Below are 27,926 nucleotides of genomic sequence, written 5' to 3'. Positions count from 1 at the left end.
TTAAATGTTGAATTCATTTTGTAGATATACGACGTGACTCTGAATTTTACTTCGGTTATTTGTATAAATATAATTGAACCGAATTCGTTTTTTTTTAACTCATTGTATCATCCACAGAACCTTGAAACTGTTTTCATTACCAAATCATGATTATAGTACTATATTCATTTCCTAAGTTTTCACTAAAATCAAACGAATAACTATTTACATTTGGTATTAAGTAGATACCTAACGTCAAGGTAAAAAGTGGCTGGGCCTATTTGACCCTCTATCGCAAACCGCAAGGGTTTATTGTGGCTAGATACCTAACGTAGAATGGCTCGTCTATGAATACATATTCCATTTCTAATATAATCTACATTTCAGGTCAATAATAGAGATAGATTCTAGTTCCACCGTAATTATAGTGGTTTCAGATGATGAGGATGAATCCAATGAAAACATAACTATATTTGAGGAAGAGTATATAACTGATAAACATAAGGAAGACGACCCGATAAACTTCGAACCCAATGGGAGAATTTCGAATATTCGACCAATATATAACGACAAGAAATCCAAAACGGTTTATAATTATGCTAAGAAGCATATAACGGTATATGGCAATAATATATATTCTACAACATCTCACCCGAGGTCCGGTTTTGTGGAACAACAGAGGCTTTCAATACCATCCAAAGATTTCAAGAAAAATACTGGATTGAGTAATGGTTCTACAACTGAAATATCTTTTACAGCTGAGATAGATACAATATCAGATTCATTTCTCAATGAATACATTGATTCAGATGCTCCAGATCTAGCGACCAATGCACAGTGTGGTTCAGATACTAATTCAGATCCAGCGTCCAACAAACCATTCAGTAATGAATTAGATACAGAAGAGAAGGATGAAACGAATTCTGCTGAGATTAAGGATAGAAAAAATGTTATACGTTTTCGGTGTAAAATATGTCAGGCCATTATCTTCAGTGGTGAGAGCTTCAACGATCACCTTAGATCCCATCGTGCCGAATATGAAACAGTAGAATGTAACCTCTGTAAAAGGTCGATGAATAGGAAAGATCTGCAAAACCACAAAAACACGTCACACAAAGGAAAAGTGCCTGGATTTGTGAAGTGTTCCGAATGCGATAAAGAATATTTAAATAGTAACAGTTTACACAAACACTACACGTATCACCACAAAGAGTTCGGTTTTGAGGACCCGTCGATAAAAGTGTGCGAAATTTGCGGACGCAGATGTCGTGGCAACAACGCTTTCCAAAATCACCACAGAACGCATACCGGTGAAAAACCGTTCCTGTGCTCCGTCTGTCCGAAATCGTTCAGAATTGCGGATGCTCTGAAAAGACACATGAGGATCCACACTGGTGAGAAACCGATGACTTGCAAATATTGTGGAAGGCGGTTTGCTCATAGATATTCGTACTGGTATCATCTGCAAGTCCATAAAGGAGCCAAGCCCTACTCTTGCGAAAGTTGTGGGAAACGGTTTATTTCAAAATCGAATATGAGAGTTCATTATAAAGCTTGCTCTGCTCTGCATTCGCTGGATTTAGAAAGCATTTAATATTAAAAAATTTTTGAAGGATGATTTATCTTCACCACTAGATACTACATTGTATCAGTTTTGTGTCGATTCTTACGAATATACACAAAACTAATGTTCTTCAGCATCAAGATGTTTCGTCAAAGAAAAAGTTGAAAGCACAGTCAAGATCGATATCATCTGTCATTAATTATGTAAAACAACATGTTACCACAAACAATTTTTATGGAAATGGTAAAAAAACCTTTTATGTTTTTTATGTAAAATATATAATTTTTCAAGTTTTTTTTCATTTCTTGAAACTTAACAGATTAACATATCAAAGACAGAATAGAATTGATATTATACATTAATCCTTCGAAAGATATCAATTATTCAAATTATACCTGCTGCCTGGTCTCGCGAACTGAACCATTCATGAAAGTAAAACAATATCTGTGCATACCGATTTTACCTGTTTTGGGATACGTTTCAAAAAGCTATTCAAAGTTATTCATTTTGAATTTTTTTTAAATCTTATAATTGATTTTTTTTGCAAACACGTTGCTGAAAAAACACCTAGATGAAATGAATGAATTTAAATTTTCATTTGTTTAACCGTTGAAAAGTTGTATTTGGTGTATTCAAGTAGTATTTCATCATGAGATTACTAAATTCTTCCCAATTTGTGCTTTATATAATAACAATTCAAACCATGTGACTTTCTACCTTGGTGATAACTAATAATTTAACCTGAATTCAGGTGAAAACTAACTGAACATTTTTGAAAATGATAAAAAAATTCAACAACCCAATGTATGGTTATGTACCTACATTTTGTGCTTTATATTATATAATAAACAATTACAATCATATGACCTTTTACTTACTTGATTTTTTAAACACAATGAAAGAAATTTTTTTCACCTCAATAAAAAATATCAGAAGAGGAGAATAATTCATTTCTATCTGGTCATTCAGTAAATTTTTAAAATTCTATGATATATTAGTTTATTAGCACTTCAATAGATTGAATTTCGAACATTTCTCTTCCAAATGTAATAATTCATAGTCGTGGTTGAACTCTTGTCCTTCTATCAGAAGTAGTTTAGAAATATGGAATTAGTCTTCATATTGAAGATTCTACTCCTATGTTCTTTTATTCTTTAGGAAAAGATTCCTCCCGTTTGGTCAATATAAAGTTTTGGGTAAGAAACACAAGTCAACTGATGTACTCCTGATCTATCTGACACTGAAGTTTTGCCTTTATTATATTTAATGAATTTGCTTGAATTATCATTTATCCAGCCACGTCCAAGTCTGTCATTTTTAAAAAACGAACGATGTTATTATTGGTGGGTTCGCCAAAGTACGTCAATGTCCTATGACGCTGATTATTGTTCATTGAAATAGGATAGGCCTGGTAAATGACTTGTTTTCGCAGTTTTTTTTTGATAATTGACTCGATAATGTCTACCATGTAGCCGTTGTTGACAGCAATTTGTTCAATAAGATTTGGTTCTTTCTGAAAATCACTTTCTGGCAGTGGAGTTTTCAATAGCCTGTGAAGCATACTAGTGTAAAGTGCTACTTTATGATTATAGGAATGTACGTATGATATATATGGTTATGTCCATATAAGATGTATAGTCAATATCGATGATACCTTGATCATGCAAAATAATCCCAACTGTGACTTTTATATATAACTAGCTGACCCAGCGAACGTTATTTTGTCACTCAATAACTAACTCATAAGTGTGTGTCAGTACAATACCACTAACAAATAATATTAATCCTTTATTCCGTTAGTTCATGTTTAGCTAACACAAACAAATTTGATGGTTTGCCCACTCGAGGGCATGCCAAATATAATAATTGTCCGTGTGAAAAACATAGTTTGTACAAATCCGATCCACAAATGAACATTGTTTGGCCTTAGGACTTATTATTACTCATTGCAAATGCCAATCTAATTGAAAATTGCACACGTTTGAAATGAATTGGCACATCTGTAGGTATAATAGGGAATCATGGTATTATTATATTTTCTCCTCGTTCGCATCCCTACTCCGTGCTATTTACCGAGTAAAGGCCGGGACACACCTGTCATACATCCTTCAGATCCGACTCCCTTCATACAGTTGAACGAGTGTCTGAAAGGGAAATGGTACTTTAGTCCGAATAGAGTAGTTCACATCGTTCCGATACGTGGCCAACCCCGCTCCCACCCGACTCCGATCCTGCATTCGATCATGATCCGATAGTGAAGCCTATTTGTTCTTTAGCTCCGGGGCAGGTATCGCTTGGAGTTTGTATGATATTTGTGTCTTTTGTTTTCTTCAAATTAAATTTAAAAATGTCATTAAAACCGGAGGAGCTTATTGAACAAATCAGAAAATATATAGTTCTATTTGACCAGACTGAAGAGCTGTACCGCTGTTCTCTATGAGAGCTCTCCGATTTTCTTCATCTTCTTCTTTCAAATAGACAGCCATAATGGCTAAATCGCAGTTGCTAAAATTCTTGAATATTTTGCTTAGAGGACCTTCCGAGATATTGTTTGAATCATCACTGGCTAGAGTGGCAAGTGTATCAAGCCGGAGCGGTAAATCGGAAAGAAGTCGGAAGCATGTATGACAAGTGTAATTACCCACTGGCGATCTTGCACCGATCCGCTTTTGGGCAAAATCAAACCGGAGTTGGATCGGAGAGGTTTATGAAGAAGTGTGTCTCGGCCTTAAGAAATGACACCGGAATAAATTACTAAATTGGCTATTAACAAATAGACATTGGTGAGAGGAAAGTAAAAATTGACGGTTATATGTATTTTTCAATGCCACACCATAAAAAAAATCAAAACAAAAATTTATTTTAAAAATTGTTTGGGGAGGAGCACTCTTATCACTTAGGGGTATGAAAAATAGTCTGAAACCTATTCTCAGACCGAATATATATACCTTCATCAATTATCTTCTCCTTCAATGTTCACATGTCCTTTTCATGAGCCTCTCTTCGCATTTATTCGATTATATATTTATTTTTTCTTCATAACCTAGCGTATTGATTGTATGTTGCTTTATGGAACTATTGTTTGCTACCGTGATAGGTAGAATTGCAACTTTTTGTAAAAAAAGAGACACAGCATTTTCAATACATTTTTCGCAACGTAAGGCCCGTGTATACACATGTATACACGTATAAATGTACACATGTAACTATTTCTGTGTTTGTTTCTCCTTTCACTTCCATTTAGCGTTTTAGTTATGAGTGACTTTTGTAGCGATCTTTCATAAATATGTATATGTTCAATGTATAGTGAGTAAATATTTTTATTTATCATTATTATTTCATCAGTTCAGCTTTTCTTTGGTTGTACTTTGCCCAAATAAGATAATGTACACATACCTTGGCACATGTTTATCCGAATCAAATAAACTCAATATTTAAGATGTTTAAATAACATTAAAATTATAAAAAATGAAAATAGGAAAGAACAATGTTCTTTAGATGGCGCATTCTCTTTTTAGTTCTGAGCAACTCTGGAAAAACCTACTGCACAATTTTAATCAGAGAGTAATTATTGGTGACCAAGTTATTCTGTCAGAGCAAGGCCGTGGGTCTGGACCCCCACCCAAAACAAAAATCAAGGCATGACCTTGGCCTTAATGGCGATTCACAGAGATGTCATCATCCCAATAGATGACAGAACAGAATTTGCGTATAAAAAGTTTAGAAGGCTCGATTTTGTATTGTGAATTCACTGAACGAGAAATCTGAGAATTATTCAAAAACGATATGTTGTTAGTACAGTTTTTTCAGTGGAGGGCTTTTTCCGTGCCAAAGTCATTGTAAGAAGCTCTTTTTTATTGAACCGCCCCCCCTCCGGGCACGGCCTTGTGTCAAAGCTATCATTCAATTTTAAGTCGTCAGAATCGATGACCAGTCACCCACACTAAAATCCACAATGCCGGAATTTATTTTGCGACGTCTAGTCTGGCGAATTTTGAAACAACTCAATATCAACAAGACGTTTGGTCCTGAAGTGCCCGTCCTCGTACCTAAAAAGCACGCAAATGACCTAGCACCAGTGTTTTGCAGACTTTTCAATATGTCTTACAAGGATGGGGTTTTACTTTCTTGTTGTAAGATTGCTTGCGTACAGTTTCTATGATCTCAAAAATCATGGAAAAAGCCGTAAACCACCATATCCTTGAATATTTGGAAGCCATATTTGAAATAACGCAATCGAGAAACATGGAGAGTCAAGAGCTGTAGCGCTTGATATTTCAAAGGACTTTGACCATGTGTGGCCTGAGGGTTTGCTGCCATACTTCCATGCTATGGCTTGTAGGGACATTTTCGTGTATGGCTCTCCAGGTTTCTCAAAGAACGTTTCCTGCAAGTGGCGGTCGATGGATATCTCTCGAATACTTTTACCATACAATAAAGCATATTCTCTCTCTCTCTCTCTCTCTCTCATCTACGCTGGTGTTCCCCAGGGATCCATATTGTCTCCAGCCCTCTTTTTATTGTATATCAATAACTTATTGGAAAAAACCAAGAATCCAAAATATTGCTTTGCTGACGACAGCACCCTTGTCTCGACATTTCATTTGGATTCCAGGACATCAGCAGTGGATGCACATCTTCATCGGCGACAGGAGGTTGCATATCTTAATGAGGATCTAGAGGTGATTTCGAATTGGAGTGAAAGAAACCAGGTTCAATTCAATGTCACAAAAACCCAGGCATCTGTTTTTCCAAAAAGATAAATGTCTCCGAACCGGATATAATAATGTCAGGACAAACAATTCCGCTTTCTGCTTCGATAGGTGGGTCAAAATGGACATAATCATGTCGCTGGAATTACAGAAGCTGCTTCCGAACCAGAAAACTCTAGACGTCTCAGCAACTTTTAATGCTTTGTAAAGCTCAGATCAGACCTTGTGTTCTCATGTATGCAACTCCGCCCCTAAGGATACCCTGAAGCTGCTGGATTCCATCCAGAAAAAAGCCATTCGCCTAATTGGTGACACGAACATCACTTGTAACCTTGATAGTCTGTAACATGAAAAAAAAAGGTTGGAATTTGTCTTTCTTTTTTAGATACTTTCACGGGAGGTGTTCATTCCACCAAGAGCGGTACATATCAGAAATACGCGACGGAATGTGGCTGCTCATCTTTTTGAGGTTCATCTCAGTTCAATTCGAACTTCACTGTTTGAGAACTCTTTCATTTCTAAAACTGCGTTCAAGTGGAATAAACTTCCTAAGAATGTTTTTCCAAATTAATTCATTCGAATTTATTTATGCGAAAGTAGCGTGAATCACTCTTAGATCGCCTTAATGATCTTCCTGTAGTGCTTGTGCTTCGTCCAACAAAAAAATTCATCAAAGTCAATATGCTTCGTGACTTGACTTGAACAAAGCAAAGTACGATAATATTTGAAGCATTGCAACTTCAAAATGAAAACTTTCGGCCATAACCCTGATTTTTTATTCTACAGGTACGTCAATTCTACTGGTTTTCATGTCCAATCGCTTCTTTTTGAAAAGTCTATTTGGAAAAGAATACTTGGAAAATCTAACAATTGTCAATACCTTGGTTTCCAAATTTTGATGAAATAAAAATAAACAACTAAACATTTGAAATAAATACCGTGTGCAACTTCACTAAAGTAAATTTTTTCCAGTGACGAATTTCTAAAAATTATATAATGTGTGATCATTTCCCATATCGCTTTATACAAACAACTGTTTCGAGTATAGGGTAGCATATGGAGTAGCATTTCATTCTAAAATTTATTTTTCTCATTGAAGATATTATGATGACTTTCCGTACAAATATTTCGATTATTTAGGGAACATTGAACCTTGAAAGAAATTGTGGTTGAAAATAAGAGAAAAGTTCATTTTATATCAATCAAAAACTTCTTAATGTTCATGATTATATTTCACCTAGAACCAGAAGTTCATCGAAAATGGTAAGAAGTAAATACAGTATTTTGTTACTATTTTATTTGATGTTGTGTTTATATTATTTTTGGACTTCAATATCATAGATATTTACAGATTTATATATATATATATATATATATATATATATATATATATATATATATATATATATAATTTTTCATCAATGAAAATCAATTTGAGCCCATTATCCTAACCATATTCCATTATTTCATAAAAACTCATCGTAGTTCAGATACATTAGTTGCATTATTAATAACTTCATGTCACTATATTCATTTTCATTTCAGATCCAAAAAGAGAGTGTCGAAACCCCGTAAGAGTAGGAACAAAAACAAACCGAACGAAATACGTAAAGAAAGTAGAAAGTACTGTAAATTCACCTTGGAAGATTTCGTAAACTTGAACGACGTAACTCAGCCTTTCACCTGCAAAATGTGCTCAAAACTGTGCAACACTCATCTAGACTATGGATTGCACTCCATAACGCACAACGAAAACGGCCTCTACGTTTGTCACATGTGCGACTTCGCGAACGAATCGAAAGAGGTTTTCAAAAAACATATCAAAAGCCACGACCTCTATAAGTGCGTCAAATGTAACAAAATACTCAAAACTCGGTTATCCGCCTACAAACATTCCAAATCTCATTCCACACAGAACAAAGTGCAGTGCGAGATATGCGGAAAACACCTTAAAAAGCAGTGCTTGTACCTTCACAAGCGAATGCTCCATTCCGAAAATAAGGCTTCCATGGCCACCAAGTGCCCCATATGCGGCAAGGAGTATCAAAACCCAAGCAGTTTGAGACAGCACTACTCCTCGACCCACCGAGAAGTGGGAATCGACGTATCCGTAGTTTGTGACATATGCGGCATGAGGCTAGCCAGCAAAGCAACGCTGCCTCAGCATCTCAGAACGCATACTGGGGATAAACCTTTCGCTTGTGATGCTTGTCCCAAACGTTTCATTTCTAAGGATATCCTATCAGCCCACAAGAGAATCCACACTGGAGAAAAACCGTACGAGTGCAGTTATTGTGGAAAAAAATTTGCTCATGGAGCGCCTTATCGGTATCACATCAAGACCCATACTGGAGAAAAGGAGCATCATTGCCCAAACTGTGGAAAAGGTTTCATTTTACGAGCTCCTTTAAAGAATCATTTGAAACGATGTATGTCTTTAGTAGAATAGTTGTGAACGTTTTTTTTTCTATGTTCGAATAAATTATTTTTCAGGTCATGTATGCACCAGACAACAAATATTTTGATAGTTCCATCTGGAAATGGTTTTTTAAGATATTGTTTAGCAATTCCACAATTTCAGCTAGATTCGATAAAATAATGGATTTGAAATAACTTTCCATCATTTTCTGTAGTTGAAGTATTTCTTTTTTTTCAGATTTTTGTTATTATTTTGACAATCTATAGAGATGTGGAAATGTAGGGTGTAGTCCGCCGTGAAGATAACTTCTTGACATTTTCAACAAAGCTTCCAAATACTACGTAAAAATAATATAATTCATCAGTCAATTACAAATAAACATGAATTACCATTTATCTCTTTCAGGTTGGTCAACTGTATATTTTAGAGTTTTCAACAGCCTTTATAAACTTTTATGAAAATATTAGTTCTCAGAATCAAAGAGTTGATGGTATTTTCATCTCTCTACTAGTTAAAAAAATGTTGAATGGGTCGAAAAGAGTTTTTCATTTAGCAACTGTGCTGTGCTGTACAAGACGAAACTTGTACGAGCTAAAGATTGACTTTTCTGAATTTTCACCTCTACAAACACTGTCAATTCAAATGACAGCGCGTCCAACATTGCACCACTTAACGAGTGAGTTATCAAACTTATTCGTTGTCATCTCCGGTATAGTTCTTGAGAGATAGGTTTTTTCCCAAGTTTGATTGCCTTAGATTCACCAGGTCGATGCATTCTCGTCTCTTCGGTCTCCAAAATGTTGATTGAATAAGGACGTTTTCGACTTCATCCCAAGTGTTACATCCATGTACATAAACGACTTCTTTTGCTTTTCCTGTTAACTTTACGATAATACTATACAAAAGCAGTTCATTCTAGGTGGCAGGTTTTGAATTATAAAAGTGGTTCAGAAGGATTGCTGATTCGTTTAAAAATTTGTGAAGGCTGTTGCAGTTCCCATCAAACTCAAAAACTACGCACAAATTCTTGATATCAAAGTTTGGTCTTGCCATTACTACTAAATTACGAATACTTATGTGGTATCTGTACAGTAGGGACAGCACTTAGGCCACATGTGACCCATTGTACATCCTCCCGAGAAGTTGTCCTCCTAGGTCATCGTCCATCCTGTCCTTTCCAGGAAAGTGAACAAGTCACTAGGAGACATCTCCTTTATATTGACAGGTGTAGGCCAAGACTCGCCGAACACACACTCTCTTCGGCAACCTTAAGGTGTCTCACGGTGGCCTCCCCGAAGGTTTTGGAAGGTGCAGCGATATTATTGTTGTTGCACGACTTCTTCAACCTTCTTGGGTTTCCTCAGTGGAGGTGCACAAGTGAGGGAGCTTTCCTGCAGGTGCAGCCGGTTCCTTGCCTTTATTCAAGGCGTAGCTCTTGGCGCCCGCCCTTGCTTACACCTTAGTTTGGGTAGGCTGGGTTTCACTTCCCCTCACCCTACTTATTTCTGCCACTGACCAGGAGTCCGGCGATCCCGTCCGTAAAACGACACTGGCTTCCCGGACAGGTCCTCCAGTCCCCTGGCCGTTCCCCTACCCGCCACCTGGGGACGCGCCCGTTAGGTAGCCCAACCCACGGGTACGAATACTGATATTCAAAGGTATATTTGATTCACTGTGGTTCTGATTCGATGAATTGTCAATAGATACATTCGCAATAAGATCAGCTAACTCTAGCTCTCCACAAGGGTCAATAAATGGACTGGAAACAGAGGATTATGACATTAATAATACTCTCAGAATGATGTTAACGACTACTAAAGAGCTGCTTTCACCTTTTGGTCCTTGGAGAGGAGTCGTGATGCTGCCGTTAACGAATCGTTTGTTGGGGATCGCAAATAAACGTTCAAAAACGTCGAGGAACTTTCAGACTCTCTCACGAATCTTACCCACTGCGCCATTTGAGGATTGGTTTTCGAGAAATAACCAAATTTCACTCACTGGGAATTTGAGTAAGTTTGAAGCGAGAGAGCTAATTCATATCGTATATTATTTCTACTATTTACGAAGAGAGTGAAGTTTTACTCAATACCTTCAAACTGAAATATCGAATTTTACCACCGAGAGGGTGGTGGCACCAGGATAATCCTGAGAACTTTGACCCGTAGATGTAAAAATACGCTGGGTTGTCCAAACTAAATGTGAAATGGTGATCCTCCGAACATTCATAGAACTCTGTTACAGAAGACGGGGGTGTTTCTTTACCACAGGCTGGGGAGTCATAGTCAATCAATACTATATGAAGCGCTCAAAATCGCAATGTGATTAATTGAAGGTTATTCAAAGTCTTAGAAAAAGGTCTACAATCCATCTCGTTCACACAGTTGAAGGTCGTTCAAGGTCGACTTCATGAGAGTCGCGAGTTCAAGTCCGTTCAAGGTCAAATCCAAAACACTACCTACCCCGAAGTCACCTTGCCTACAACGTGTGACATAGGTCGAAGTCTTTCAAGGTCAAACACGAAACACTCCCTCGAAGTTACCTTGGCTTCATTGGGTGGCGTAGGTTTGAAACTTCGAGATAGCCGCGTAACTGGCTCAAGTTCACTCGACGTCAAAGTCACCTTATCGAAAATATGGGGCAAGGCAAAGTCATTCAGAGTCAAACCCAAAATAGTACCTCAGTCATCTCGCCTGCATTATGTGGCGTAAGTCAAGGTCGTTAGAAATCAAACTGAAGACTATGAAAAACAAAGTCGCCTTGGCTACGTCGTGCAACGTATGTTAAGGTCGTTTTAAGGTTAAAAGTGGTGGGAGGGAGGTTCCGAAATCATAAACAAAAAGCATACATCTGACCGATAAATGACTAGATTAGTCTGGGTTACTCAACATGCGATGAAGTGAGTTAGGTGTTTTCAAAGCTACTATCACGTTAAACTTTTCAAAATACATGAAACAGAATTGCACAGTTCAACAACTGTTTCTACAGACATTACGAAGGCATGTCAATGGAATATCCACTGCCACTTTCATAGCTAAACTGTTCATGAGCAGATAGGAAACGTAAATTTAGGGACAGCCTTCGTAAATCTTCGACTTTTCAAAAAGACATCTGAAGTTCATTGTCCTTCTGTATACACTAACAGATTAGATCACATTTTTAAACGTGTTCAACATGAAAATAGCCTTCCGAACGTTTTGCTCGCTTTAACAAATAATAGGTAATCCCAAGGTCAAGAAGTTTGGAAATGGAAAGTCACAAGTATATGAAATAAGTTATAAAAACTGTGACAAAAATACTTCGGTCAGACTTAGCAAGCTATTAAAACTCGTTTGAAAAAACAGGCAGCACATATTCGATTTTGAAGACCAGGAAAATATAATTTCGCTCACCTATGAGAACGGCCACAGAATAATTGAAAACTGTCTGAAATTGTTGAGACCAAAACATGACACAAGATTTTTGGATGCTTTCGAAACAGTATCATTTTATACGAATCACTCTGTTAAAATTAGGGAGAACTTTTACGTTTGTCTTGTTAACTCTGTCATGGGTGTTACCATCGAAATATTTTATTATTGAATATTACAAGAACACAGAATGTTAACAAATTCAGGCAATTCTACGAAGAACATCTTCTTGAATCTCAAATTTTAAAGGAATGATTTTTTTTGTATCTATCGGGTTTACAAAATAGAAAATGAACTTCGCCCTTCATTTCCATATTTCCATTTTCAATGTGGAAATAATAAAATCGATTATTATTATTATTCAAAATTATCCAAATCATTTGAAAATTGTGATTTACAATTGAAACTAGTAGAAAAGTACTCCGGTTTGAAGGAAATGTCAACATTAGTTTTAATTATTCAATATAACTCATAAAATCAATTCAATTAAAATTGCTGAATGTTATCTCAAAGAATCATTAACCAGAAGTAATTTAATTCTTTTTTGCCTTAGTGTCTGGTGTTGAATTTGAAGTGGAACTCAGGAGTTTACTGTCACTCCTAATGAATTTTAGATATACCCACTCCATTTAGAATTAAATATTCATGGACATTTTTGTGTTTTTATTTATTCCCCTCAATCCTAAATAAAAACTGCTTAAAATATACTACCCATTAGATTGCGACACTAATGACTTTATTATGGTGACAGATGAATGATGGATTACGTCAAACATGAAATATTCAATTGATTCGTTCAGTTCAAATATTCTTATCACAAACCTATGTTCTCTTGTTCATTCATCGGGGTACATTTAAGTTTTTGGAGTAAATAATCTACCCCAAACGCTGGCAGTCAACGATAGGTTTATTTGAATCTTACAATTGAAAGAATGGTGAGTGAATTTAATTTCCGATTCTGCGTTCATGCCATTTGAAGCACTAGTGCATTTTGCTATTTGGATATCTTCTGAAATATAACTATAATCAGATAATTTGGTGGTGAAGCAATGGCTTCGCCAATCGTTACGGCACTTACACTAATGGTGGATTTTCCAAAGAAATATTTTCCGCCCTGCAGAAATGACCTGCTTTAAATTAGTTTGAAATCAACAAATCGTGACAGATTTATGCCGCATAGTCAAACTCTCACCGAATGAAGAAAAAAAAACAATTCTGAGAGGATAATGAGGGTTTTTGTATGCTTTCGAAAGAAACGAGGCAGTATGATACAAAATTCTTCATTTGCTTCAGAATGATTTTTTTTTTGTAAAATTGTACTTCATGGGATACTCACAGATTTTCGCGACTTTTTTGGGATGATACTACATGATGATAAGAATTCCGAGCAATTTTTTTAGTTGGACTCGATTAGTTTTCGAAATATAGCCTGTCAATATATCAAAATGGCGTCATATTTTTCAGCACTGACATTTTAAATATTGAGAACAACCGAACAAAAAGTGACAGCCGCTTTCTCTGTATGAAATGCATCAACTTCAACATTTGAAAAATTTCTGAAACATTTTTTTTCTATAATGAATACTACATGATGGTAGGAATTCAGAACAATTATTTTTTTCCGGCTCAATTAATTTCGGAAATATAACCTGTCAAAGTATCTATGACGTCATATTTTATTTTTTCATGCAATCATTGTTCACTGTGGTGCTGGCGTTGAATCTGGTCATTATTACGCATTTAACCTGACATTCGAATTCTAAAACGAACGTATTTTCGAATATTTATTTAAAAAAAACTATCTATCCTTAACATGACCTCCGACTTGAAAAAAGGATGTATTTTTGAATATTAAATTTTTAAAAAACTATATATCCCCAACATCTTAACCTGACCTCCGAATTCAAAAACGAACCTATGTTCAAATGTTTAATTTTGAAAAAACTATCCATCCTCGACATCTAATCTGACCTCTGAATTCCCAAATGAACGTACTGTCGAAAATTTTTCTTTTGGAAAAAACTATTTATCTTCAACATCTGACCTGACTTCCAAATTCTGGAAGGAACATATTTTCGAATATTTAATTTAAAAAAAATATATTTCCTCAACATCTAACCTGAGCTCCGAGTTCTAAAACGAACGTATTTTCGCATATTCAATTCTGAAAAAACTATTTTTTGTCAACATCTAACCTGACCTACTGAATTTAAAACCTCATGTATTTTAAAAAATTAAATATTGAATTTTTGAAAAACTATTTATCCTCAGCATCTAACCTGACTTCCGAATTCTAAAAGGAACGTATGTTCAAATATTTAATTTTGAAAAAACTATTTATCCTCAACATCTAACCTGACCCACTAAATTGAAAACTTCATATATTTTAGAAAATGGATAGAAAAAGGTGCCATGATATGAAAAAAGATAAAAAATATGTGAATTGCAATCGTTTATTTTTGTAAATAAAAGGTAAAATGACATCATACACATTTTGACAGGCTATATCTCGAAAACGAATAGAGTCCGACTAAAAATAAATGTTTTGAATTCCTACCATCTCGTAGTATCATCCCAAAAAAAGTCCCGAAAATCCGTGATATATACAATTCAGCCTTTTTTGGGAAATGATATGTTTAATTTAGGTCTTCTTGGAAGTACCGCTTGATTTTTCATTCAGAAAAATTATGTATGGTTGGTATACAGAAAAACCCAAGATCAGTGGACCATTAGACGTGTCTGGAGAACGAAATGACATATCGATCTGGAACTTTGGTAGAGGGCATTGAAGAATACGGTCTCCAATTCTGAAATATTTGAGGAATGTAGTATTGCCAGTTGTATTGTTTATTGAAATAACTTCGTTTTGATATTTTTGGATGGTTTGTTGAATCATAAATAACTTTCATTTCAATGAATTTTTTAGGTCTTAGCCCGTTTTTTATTTTTTCCCTATTCTTCAAACAAATCTAGTTTATAAAAAAAAATGTATGGCATATGGATGTTATCAAAAATGTGAAACCCACCAGAAAGTGAGACAGAGTATGGAACTTTCACAAACTTTACCAAAGTTACTACAGATCGTACGTAGAGGGTATGTTACAGATCTCGTTCCTTCAACACGCTGAGAATTCACACTTATTTTGAACGAAATTCCCTATATATTTTGCATTTTTAGTTTTGTTATTTTCTGTATTTTTGTATATGTAGAGTAGGGAGGGTGAGTGTAGGCCCACAGCACTAGGCCACATGTGACCCACTGTACATCCTCCCGAGGTGTTGTCCTTTTAGGTCATAGTCCATCCTGTCCTTTCCAAGAAGGTGGATAGGTCACTAGGAGACATCTCCTTCATATCGGCAGTTGTAGGCTAAGACTTGCCGAATACACACTCTCTTATTTTCATTGTGGCTTTCTTCAGCCACTCTAGCGTCACGTCGTCATCGCAGACCACTCTGATGATTTCACCGGAGTATGTCCACGACTTGAACGTGGTCGGTTTGCTGTTGCTGCTGGAGGCGGAGAAAATGATCTGGTCCAGCTCCTTCAGCAGTTGTTTTTGATGGGACTCCCATTCTGCGGTAACATTACTGTACGCGTTAGTCTCATCTATGATGGCAAACTTGAGGTATCTCATGGCGGGCTCCGCGACGGTTTTGGAAGTTGCAGCTACATTACTGTCGTTGCGCGGCTTCTTCGACCTTCTTGGAGTTCCCTACGTGGAGGTGCTTAAGAGAGAACACTTTCCTGCAGGGGCAGCCGGTTCCTTGCCTCTATTCAAGGCGGAGCTGTTGGCGCCCGCCACAGGAAGTGTCCTTGCTGTTGGAGGTGGAGGAGAAGGGTGCACTTATAGTTGCTGCTACCCCTGCCCCTTTCGCTCTCTTTCTGCAAATGTGCTTACGCCTTGGCCTTCTTATTACATCACGAAGTGATCTGCTTTGTCCAGCCTCATTCCGAGCGGTAGACTGGGGTGAACATTTCTGTTCATCCCCAGCCACCGCCATAGCACTTCTGTCCAGCCTCGGGATTGGTTTTTGTTGTGTCATTACCAGAAGAATGCTGGTTACAATTAGGTTTCGCCTGGTTACCCAAGGGGATCGTTCGTAACCGCCTATCACCCTGTGGCCATTCAGGTGTAGGCACGATTCCTTACAGCTTAGCTTAGGTAGGCTGGTCCACGGTGGCATGTTTCGCAAAGGCTTTTGGTGAGTTTTACTTCCCTTCACCCTACTCATTTCACATTTTTCAAAACCAAATTTTGTCAAACCATCAATTCAAATTTAGTTCTCTCGTCCATTCACCACCTAACACCTCACATAAAACTACACGTTTTGATTCCTCATTAGGTATTAGAACTTGTAGGCGTGCATTTTACACATTGAATTTATTTATGCATTTATGTATTGACAGTGTTAAATATTTTGAATGAAATCAAATGAATGTTTATTTCTTGCTCTATTTATTACCATACTAACAGCAGTTTTGTGTTATTACTTCCCTCAATAGGAAAAATGTGGAATAGTGGAAGGTTAAGTGGAAGAACAATTTAGCAGTTATTTGCATAGCTGCGAAAATTGAACTTCGCCTTTTACCATAACTTTATATATGTAGTTAGAACTTAATATTGTTATTTTTTTGTGTAGTTGTAGTAATAAAGATGATTATTATTATTATTATTATTATTATTATGAAATGTTATTGTCAAATAAGTTTTCACTGAAATTTTGATATTTATCGAAGAAAAATTCAGACGAGAATTTTTTTTCTGGAAAAATGAATACGTTTTTAATAGGATGCTTTCTCATTACTTTAGCAAGTGTTAACGATGATTTGGATCATCATCTTACGTATACATTCTGTCCTGGTTTTTTGATGAACTTTTTCCAGGAGTATATAGCCAAACAACATATCGACAGCTATGTTATCATTTGAATGACCTGAATTTCAAAACCATGTAATGGTGTGCATAAGCCTTGCCGGCAGGTGGCACATTACCCAATCGTTTTTAATAAAGTCTATGTTTCTGGGGGAGCCTGAACCCACTAACATCGCGGAGGTGTTCCCCACCGTCTCCTGTCGGCGGGGGCGTGAGAGTGCGCCTGCCTGAAGAAGAGGTCACTTTGCTACTCTACCCTTAACGTAAAGGTACTCATGAAATGTAGACATGTAAATAGTTCATTTTAATAAGAAAATTGATTTTGATTTGCTTTTTTCTTCTTGCGTATGGTCTCCAATTTTGGTGCGAACTATGGAATTTCCATATATTGTCTTACTCTCTGGTGGGTTTCATTCCTTCAGATCCAGATGCCTGATATAAAATTTACATAAAAGCCAGATTTTGTTGAAAAATGTCAAAAAATACTTACCCACAAAAAATGAAATAACCATTCGATAGGAATGAAATTTGTTTATAGTTTAACCTACCAACGAAAAATGTGGAAGTACTCACGGGGTTCTATCCAAAATCGACAAAGTTGATTTTAAAAGGCGGTTCAACTGGCAACACTGCATTTCCCGAAATATTTCAGAATCATAGAACGTATAGGATCAATTTTCGTGAATATTAGTTCAAAAGGTATGATATCGTATCAAAAGGTATGATAGTAGCTGAAAAACCACTCGGTAACAACTATCATTGTTCATTTAGTCATAATGGTTTTTGACTAAGTTGCTTTCAGCAACTTGAACAAATCCTGACTTCTTTTCTGGGAACATGGTAGTAGTTGTTGTATTGTGTAACGTGTCGTTATAGTGTTAAGTGAAAGTGTTATCACTATATTTAAAATAAACCTACGTTTATCAGAAATATTTGAAAAAATATTTCAAGTGTAGTTTTTATGTTTTTTTTATTTTCAATCATCCAAGAGAATAATTAGTTGATATTTCAGAAACTATAATCGCCTTTTAATTGAAGAGTGTGTCTCAACCATATAAATAGTGGCAGTACTTCTTACAACTCTTAATTTCGTTTTTGTTTTCACTTTTTTTGGCTCATTTTGATCAAGAATATTCAAATCACTTGACAGAGATACTGTGCTAGCGAAACATGTGATATATTTTTCAAATAAAGTTTGTGGAGATCAAATCGTGAGGTGTAGTTTTTGAAATCCAAGAATATAGTTTGCTTCTCGTGATCGTTACAGATTAGAATACTAATCTTACAGAAATTCATACCGAGCTCTTTTTAGATTCCAACATAAAAATAAGATTTTTCTATTTGGTACAAAGGTAAATGGATAAATCAAACCTCCACATTGGCTTTTGAACAAGAAATATAAACCACTTCATATTTTTATAATGTAAAATAAATACTACAAGTAATTGAAATTTTCCCATTTCTCCTAATGAAATCCTTGTCATGCAATGAAAATAATGGATCCCTTCTATACTTTATTATAAATATGATATATTTATAATATTATATTATAATATAATCATAAATTCATTGAATAATATATTTTGTTGAATATAATTTTCCAATAAATATTTTTCAGGAACTTATAATTTAGAAAAGTATATTTTTACAGGGATTTGTAGTGTAAACTAATAAGATATTACAACGACTTTTGTTTTAGTTTCAATAATGGAACCGATGAACTAATCCCCTATGAAAATCTTGAACTGGAACTGAAACTCAAGAAACCAAGAAAGAAGAGTCAAGTTTCGATGGAGGATCCAGATTTTGTTATGTTGGATAAAAAAATTCCCCGTAAAAAACGAGAAATAAAATCAGAACCAGACATCACCCTGGAAAAATTCGTGAATCTCAATGAAGTAACGGAACCTCTGGTTTGCAAGATATGCTCCATGACCTACATGAGCCATGTAGATTTTGGATTACATTCCAGAGTGCATAACGAAGATGGTTTATTTTCCTGCCATATGTGCGACTATAGAAAGGATGCCAAAAAAACCTTCAAGATTCATATCAAGAGCCACGATCTTTTCAAGTGCGAGAAATGCGGAAGAATATTGAAAAGCAAGTTATGTGCATACAAACATTCTAAATCACATTCCGGTAATAACACTGTCCAATGCGAGATTTGCGGCAAACATCTGAAAAAGCAGTGTCTTCCAATCCATAAGAAAATCTTGCACTGCGATGACAGAAACGCACTTATAACGAAATGCCCTATTTGCAGCAAGGAATATCAAAATCCCAGCAGCTTGAGACAGCACTACTCCGCCATTCACAAGGAGCTGGAATCGACGTTTCGGTCGTTTGTGACATCTGCGGAATGAGACTCTCCTGCAAGGGCAAGCTGCCACAGCACCTACGTACACATACAGGAGACAAACCGTTCGCTTGTGATTTTTGCCCAAAAAAATTTATAGCGAAAGACATACTTGCAGCGCATTTGAGAGTGCATACAGGAGAAAAACCATACGAGTGTGGGTTTTGTGGAAAAAAATTTGCCCACAGCGCTCCTTATAGGTACCATATTAAGACTCATACAGGGGATAAAAAGCATATGTGCCCTCTCTGCGGTAAAGCGTTTATCTCCAAAGCGAATATGAAGATTCATCTCAAGAGCTGCAATTTTCCTATTAGATAATTTTGTAGTGATGTTTTCCACAAGATTTTTTTTGAGAGTAGAACGTTTCGATTTTTATAATGTGACTTTTTCTATTTCAATAAGATATAATAATGTGCAGCTAGTGAGGAAATAAACAGTTTATCTTGAAAATCAGGTGAAGATTTCCATTTCTATGACTCTTGATGAATAATTTTAATAAAAGGAATATTCAGTATTATATACCTAGTAAGTCAATAGTGTGTTCTCTCACAGACAGTGAGATCCACTGCGGACGTAGAAAGTCTCCTTTCTAAATATTGAAAGGGGATCATTTTCAGTACAATAAGAAATGAGAGGGTGCTACCAACTTTTGTTTAATGAGTAAGGAGTTCTTTGATAATTTGTTTGATAGATAGTACCAAATATAATTCCAGTGCATCCTTATAAATGTTCAAAATGTTAACCATTTTGTCTGATCAGAAATGTATTTCTCACATCATGAAATGTTTGTAGACTGATCTCAAGGCACATTTTTTCTCTCAATCTTTAGATGTCACGATTTCCTCAAAAACATCTAGAGGCTTTATATCAGGTGATTTAGTGGGCCATTCTACCGGTTTGAATAAAGGAGTTTCAAGTGATGTTACGTTTTAGCAATATGAGGTACCTTCCTCATTGCATCAGGCTGGTTGACAATTATTCAAACCGGTGGATAGGCAATCTTGGTCTATTAGAATGGCCCGCTAGAACATCTGATAAGACGGCATCGCATCTTTTGTAGGTGCTCGACAAATAAAAGTATACGTTACATGGCGGTTGTCTCATGGGTAGAATAAAAGGTGTTTCTAACAAACATTCCATATTGTAAGAAATGAATTTGTAAACAAACTCATTGAATATTACTGGAGTTTTATCCCAATACAAAACCGTTATTTTAACACCTCGACACGTGTTTCGATCACCAAGTGATCATTTGAAACAATTGTCGAGGTAGTAAAATAACGGTTTGGTGTTGGAATAAAACTCCAATAATATTGATTACTACCCCAAAGATTCCAAACAGTGGATCACAAGTAAACTTATTATTGTCAGAAAATGAGTGGTGAATATTCTAAAAATTTATTGGAAAAACGCAGAGTTAGCACAGGTTCACACCCAAAGAGGGATGGAACAAGTGCTTTTTTGACTCAACCGATTGAACAAAATTATTACAGGGTGTGACAACTTGGCTTATTGCGAGCAAACCGACTTAACAAAACTCTTACAGGATGTGACAACTTGACCTATTGCAAGCAAATTCACATGTTATAGAAGACTATCAATTATTCCTAAAGTTTCGACATAGCATAACAACGAATCATGGATTACAATTTACAAAAAATCACTGTGATAACTCACCTGATAGAAGACATCTTTTTGAATTTGAATCTAAAAGAAGGAATGGACAGATATTTGAAATAATTTGAGATTTTGTTATAGAACCTAGTTATGTTATATGTTGTAAGCAGTGGTGACAGCAACTGAACTTCATACAATTTTGGAACTCGTGTGTATAGATGATGAATAGCACAGGTCCAAAGTGGAGCCCTGTGGAACTCCATCTCCGTATGCAGGAAGTTGAAGCAATTCCCTTCCATCAAAACAGGCTACATTTTGAATACGATTCATCTCAAATTATGATGTTTATTGTTTGTTCGCAAATTGTTAAAACGAATATGGAACTGCTAATTTCTCAAGAGCGACTGACTCAATTTCCAAAAATTAATCATAGTGGGATAGAGAACTGTGATACCGAACTTGTGATACCGAACAAGGTATCACAAGATTCAAATCATTTGGAAAAAAAAATGTTGGTAGCGCCCTCTTGTCGACGAATGATGCAACACTGGTGCATCTCTCATTGAAAAGTACTAAAATGCCTTTTTATGTAAATTCCCCAGGTAATCAATTGAATTCAGATGCTCATTTGTGGTATTTTAACCAAAACCACCTAATATCATTGAGTAAGTTGACATACATCAACTTTTTGGAATACCAATGACTAGTTTGATTACCTGGTATATATATATATATATACCATGGTATATATATATATCGGGACGATCTTTATTAGAATATAGACTGGCGTCAATGTTTCGGTTAGTTTCCGAGTTTTGCCGTGGTCTTCTTTGGTTACAATCTACAAACGTTTCAACTGCGACTGCGGCAGTCATCTTCAATTGCGTGGTCGAAGTACTCTTCTTGATGTATCAACTGAAACTAAAACTCTCATTTCTGTCATGACTCTTATAGTGCTGATTTCATGCGCACTTTCTGTAATGTCGGGTTCGCCCGTACTTTCCACGCGATTTGAGTAACAAGACTTTGTTTTGGCGCCTTTCAATGCCTTGTGCCAGATATTTGGTTGATATATTCTCTCTTCCTTTCTGTTGAAGTTCTCTTGATGTTTGTGTATTTCTATGGCTTCTAAATATATTCTTGTTGAATGTTGAATATTGATTCGACGTTGCTAGCCTCTCAGTATTTTCGAACGGGATTTTGTGTTCCCCGTTGGACAGTGCATGTTCAGCGACTGCAGACTTCTTGGTCTGTCCCAATCGGCAACTCTGCTTGTCCTCGACTAGGGGGCTACCAGTGCTCCTTTTCTCCTAACCGATATTAACCACAGTTACATGGAGTCCTGTAAACTCCCGCTGTACTCCGATATTTTCTTCGTTGGTTTGAAGACGGTATTAGCTGCCTCCTTCTTCAGAATTTTCCTGATTCGTTTGGTGTCATCTTCTGCGTATGGCAGATGTTCATTGCCTTAGGGTTGCTCTTCACTGGTGTTCCTCTTCTTGAACGCGTAGCGCGGATTATGTCTTTTCTGTCGTAGCCGTTCGCTTGTAACACAATTGTTATGTGTTTCATTTCATCGTCGACGTATCTTTCTTCGCATATTCTCAAAGCTCTGTTCACTAGGTTGTTGATAACGGTTCGTTTTTGTTTTGAATGATGGTTGGATCCATTATATAGTTATCGATCTGTGTGTTTTCATCCTGTACATATTATGGCCTCGTTGATTACCTTCCTTGATGATTGAAACATCAAGGAATGAGATTTGGAGGTTTTTTTCTAATTCCATGGTGAACTTTGGTTGAGAACTATTCAGATGTTTTAGGAAATTTTGAAGTTCTTCTTTTCCATGGCTCCAAACATCAAACGTTTCATCTACATACCTCAACCAGTGCTTCTATTGTTTTTCTGAAGTTTGAATGACTATTAAAATTTTTCCATGTAGAAATTTGCCACTACTGGGCTAAGTGGACTGCCCAAGGCGACTGCATCAACTTGTTCATAAAGAGTTTTACTCCATTGAAAATAAGTTGTTGTTAGTGAATGTCGGAATAAGTTGGTATTTTGTGGAAAAATCTCCTATGTGTAGCTGAGGGATTCGCGGATGGTACATTTTTGAATAAGAATACAATATCGAAGCTAACTAAAATGTTGTTTGGCTCCAAGGTGATGCCATTCAAATGTTCGATGAAGTCAGTGGGGTCTCGGACATACGTCTTAGTCTTCACATGTTTCTGCAGCATATCCGAAAAATACTTGTCGAGGTTGTAGGTTGGTGATCCTATGGCATTTGATATCGGTGTCAGTGGTACATCCTCTTTGTGAATTTTCGGTATTCCATAGAGCCTCGGTGGTATTGCAGATCAGAAGCATTCCCACCGAGGCACATTCAATGGTACGATCTCTTTAATCTTCAGCTCGCACAAGTTTCGACTCCAGAGGGTGACAGCTGGTCAATAGAAAAACAACTGGAGCCGTATTTTTTCTACATAAAATCGAACTAAAAAAAATTAGTGACTTCAAAAACTGCTCGGAGAACCTTATGGAGAATAAAAATCCTTCATTTTCACTTCAAATGGTATGCAGGTCATGATAATTTCAGTTATAAATCCCGAAGGAAGAAGTTTTTATATAAAAAATTGGTCCATTGACTAACGGATTAACGGAAAAACAGATTTTAAAACAAATTGTCAAAGGAGAACCCACTATTGACTCATTCTGTATAAAATATTAGCAAATCACAGAAATCTTCTCGTTATTGAAATTTGGGTGCCATCGAAAAAGTTTCTAAAAGTCTCTTGTAGCGTTGCGTACGTACTTCTTGTTTATTCTGTAGAATATTTTTTCATTGGAAGAAAAGTGTGTTGTGATTGGTTCTTATTAGTCTAAATGATATTTTATAGCATGTATTATTAGTATTTAGAGGTTGTTTGTCGTCCCACCTGTTGATTTACAGACTGTTCATTGAGAAAATATGGGATGGGCCTAGGAACTGAGTGGTGATGTAATTATTTGATAAAAAATAAACTCTTTTTGGATATTATGACATTACTCATACTGATAGCTCTTCTTGTATTCCTAATTAAATATGAATAAAGTATTTTCCAAATTCTCGGCACTTCAGTTAGTTCTTTCTATTAAGTTTAGAATTAAACTGAGTTTCAATTAAGTTCAAAATTTTTTGTGTTCAGTATCACTGCAATCGGCAAAATTGTGACTTCTGTTAATCATCTTACAGGTGGTAAATTGAAGTATATTTCATTCAAAAATAATTTTTTCTGGATCAATTCGTATTAAGTATTTGTTTTTGGGGATTATATGAATTTATAAAAGAAGATTGCTACTTCAGTAATCAAACAGTGGTATTGAATACATATTTACGAATATTCTTTGAAAAGAAATTCAGGGCCTAACGAAATGAACTGAAACGATTTTTTTCTCTTTCTGAAATGTAGATCATAACAAAACTCCTTCCAGGGTTCTACATTTTTTCATAAAATTTTAATATAAATTCCATGTTCCTAATCTGAATCATAGATTTTTAATTAATTGTAACGTATTAACGTTTTTTTGGAATAATAAAATATGAACTCACTATGACTTTTATCTGATTTTTTATATTTTTTATATTGAATCCCATCCACCTATTTCGCAACTGCCGTCCTATTGGGAAGTTTCTGGTCCATATACGACATCTACCGGACATACTGAAACTAATCCAGATGGTAAAACAAAAACACAGTCCTGTCAGTTGTTTTCATATATTGTTGTGGTTTCTTGTGCTTCCCGTGAGTGAAAGTAATTTATTTTACAAATCCATCAGTTTTCCATGTCAATAATAAACGCACAAAAAAACACTACTCTCACAAATTCACAAATGATTAACTCAAAATATAAAAAAACCAAATCAATAAACATAACCTATATTCCCTCATTCTTTTTTTGTATCAAGATGGAGTAGTAGAAAGCCAAAACTTTCTTTCCCAAAAACTAATCACTCCTAAAAATATAACCCCTTCAATTCAAATAACCTATATGTTTAACATTCAATTATTCGAAACAGTTGTTGGCTGTTTGAGTAGCGCCATCATCGTTAGAAAATATTTCCTATACGACTACAGTTTCGCGTAGGCTGAGCTAAACTATATTTTTTTACATAATAGATGGAGTTACATAATTTTTGTTGGTGTGCGGTGTTTCAGGGGTGTCTAACTAGTCAGCAATGTATATATGAACTCGTATATAAATTAAGTGAAAATGATCTCATAAGTCAGTAGAATACTTCATATATCAGGTATAACAACCTTCATTACCTTTAAGATTGAGAAATTTGAATACTTCAATACAATATTTTCATTACTTTTCACTTTTTCAAGGACGTTCTACCGGTATACTTTCTGTATTACTACTATTAGGTACTCGAAACACACTTATTGTTCTGCTGAAATGATTTGTTCATTGAATAATGTAGGTACTCTAATTCGAAAGAATTGAAGGAGATTCACTTTCATTTTACATTATTTTAACTTAACATATTGAATGAATTCGATATTATTGACATGTAGTTATTTATTCCAGTCACATTATTCACAAATTTTAACAATATAGAAGTCATTTCCAATACTTTTCACTACAACAGTAGTTGTCCAACTAAGGAATGGTTTTCACCAAGTAACGAATCAGTGTATTCAAAATTTAATGATTTTCTTACGCAAGTCGTGTTTTATTGCCCACGATACGTATTTCTGAGTTCTTAATGCTAAGTGTTAGGCCTTGTTATTTTGTTATTCATTAATGACTTGCCAGATTATATCGAGCACTCCAAATATCTGCTTTTTGCCGATGATGTGAAAATTTTCAAACAGGTGAGATCAATCAGAGATTGCTCCGCCCTACAGAAAGAATTGAATAGTTTATTGGTTTGGAGTGTTCGATGTAAGTTACATTTTAACCTAAAAAATGCCAAGTTATGAACATTACCCTCCAAAAGGATCCCATTTCTTTTGACTATTGCATGAACAACGAATCGCTAAAAAATTGCATGAATGCAAAGACTTAGGAATAACCTATGATTGCAAATTATCATTTAAGAAACATATTGAACATCTAAGAAATACCGCAAATCGAGCTTAAGAATTAATTTAAAGACAGACTTCTCTTTTTAGTAACATATATTCCATAAAAGTCCTCTATTTCACGCTAGTGTGATCCAAACTCGAATACGGTTCTGTAATTTGGAATGGAGAATACCAAATAACCTTACAGGAACTAGAAAATATACAGAACAAATTTCTAAGGTAGCATTAGAACATCACAAAATTGAGAACTCAATTTGATATACCCTCTTTAGACTCTAGGCGAAAAATCTGTTTACTAATGTTTATATATATAAAATTATTATTAATAATATGATTTCCCTAAAATTATTGTCACTATTACCAAATAATGTACCTCCCAGACCTACGCGTACTATCCTTGAGTTCAAGACTCTCTTCGGTACTGTTACTTCCACATCCCCCTCTTAATCATGCTTCGTCTAGCAAACACATCAATTGCTTGCAATATATTGATTGGAATATGTCTCACAAAATTTAGATCTTTAGTCCGTAGACATGTTTTTCTGTTATTTCTTATTTTATTTTTGTTGTTGCAAGTTGTAATAAGTACTGCTCGTTGTAAGATAATGATACATCCCCATATTATATTATATTGTTTTATATAACATATCATTTCAATTGCTTGTAACACAAAATATAACTCAACACTATATTTCATTTACTTCGTAATTATTTCATGTGTTTACTCGACACGCTCATATTTATAGCAGAACGAACTTTCCAGTTACATAGGGTCTTCAAACAGGGACTTGCGAATTTTGACAATTGATAAAGGCCATCTTGTCAAAGCTGCATCTATCAAATTAGTTGTCATTTATTCAGTTTACTTTGCCAAATCACCATGGACGGATATAGCATTCTACAACACGTGCAAATAATAAAATTGTTTTTTCTAAATGGGCAACGTACCGCGCGCTTCGCTAATTTTACGTTCGCCAATCTACCAAAAACATAGCCGCCGTCTATGAGAGTGTGCAGGCAGTCGAATTCGCGTCGTTCACAAGAACTCGGCCTTTTGCAGACCACAACTTGGCGAATTTTCTGTCGTGACTTTGGTCTGCACCCATACAAAATTCAACTGACTCAGGACCTGAAGGTAAACGACCATAGACAATGACGCATGACGTCAATAGGTCTTTAGGTGATATCTCAAATAGGAAGCGCTTATTGAAAGACGCTATATAAGTCAGTTATTTTTCGGAGAAAAAATGGGTTTCCACTTCACCGTGTTAGGAATCACACGTTAAAAGGTAAGACCTCGTTAGTCCTTAGCTCGCACAAGTTTCTCAACTTCTTAAACAGAACGGATTATACTCGTATATATAGGAACGAGAAAATTTCAGGGAGAGAAAATCTATCCGAAATAACGTTTCCTTCATGTGAAAGACATTTTATATTAACACTTTTTGATATATCACGTTGTGTAGCGTCTCTGTGTGTGATATCCGTTTTAATCCAATTGCAAATATTTCAAGTACAAACTGATTGTACAAATTTGTTCAACTGAAGTAAACTCGCTAATGTGTTCATCTACTATGAGGCTATGCTTCAGCTGAGTAGGTATATTGAAAATCATTTTGTACTATTCGTAATAGAAAATAGTTTTATGAATAAACTGGAGACTTGAAATATTTATAGAGATCGATTTTGATTGCTCTGATGGATTAGTTATGAAGCCCAGTTCGGCCGCTATCATAACCAAAATTTCAGAATAAGAGGATATTTATTCTACTACGAGCCCCCTAAAATATAACCTACTCTGAAATTATAATTTCTAATTTAATTTCATCTTTATTTTGATTCTCTCAGTTCTGTTTTAGTATTTAGATCAGTTTAGTAATTTTATATTTCAATAATAAATCATTTATCTGTAAAGCA

General features: G+C 35.6%; 1 protein-coding gene across 6 annotated transcripts in view; it reads left to right on the top strand.

The window, feature by feature from the left end:
- The window catches only part of LOC111510822 (uncharacterized), a 326,252-nt gene that overhangs the window by 247,554 nt on the left and 50,772 nt on the right, over window positions 1-27,926 (top strand). The window contains exon 5 of one of the 6 annotated variants that reach the window (XM_074172256.1): window positions 367-1,838. The exons of the other annotated variants lie outside the window; for them this stretch is intronic. Coding sequence (XP_074028357.1) covers window positions 367-1,573 — 1,207 coding nt within the window. The 3' untranslated portion in view covers window positions 1,574-1,838. Of the gene's footprint in view, window positions 1-366; window positions 1,839-27,926 lie in introns of those variants that run through there. 6 annotated transcript variants of the gene reach the window in all.

Source organism: Leptinotarsa decemlineata, unplaced genomic scaffold (assembly GCF_025532065.1).
Source record: "Leptinotarsa decemlineata unplaced genomic scaffold, Ldec_3_MD MMD2_tig00000035_RagTag_RagTag, whole genome shotgun sequence".
Taxonomy (NCBI): domain Eukaryota; kingdom Metazoa; phylum Arthropoda; class Insecta; order Coleoptera; family Chrysomelidae; genus Leptinotarsa; species Leptinotarsa decemlineata.
Note: the sequence above shows the minus strand (reverse complement) of the source record. Positions and strands in the feature narration are given on the sequence as shown.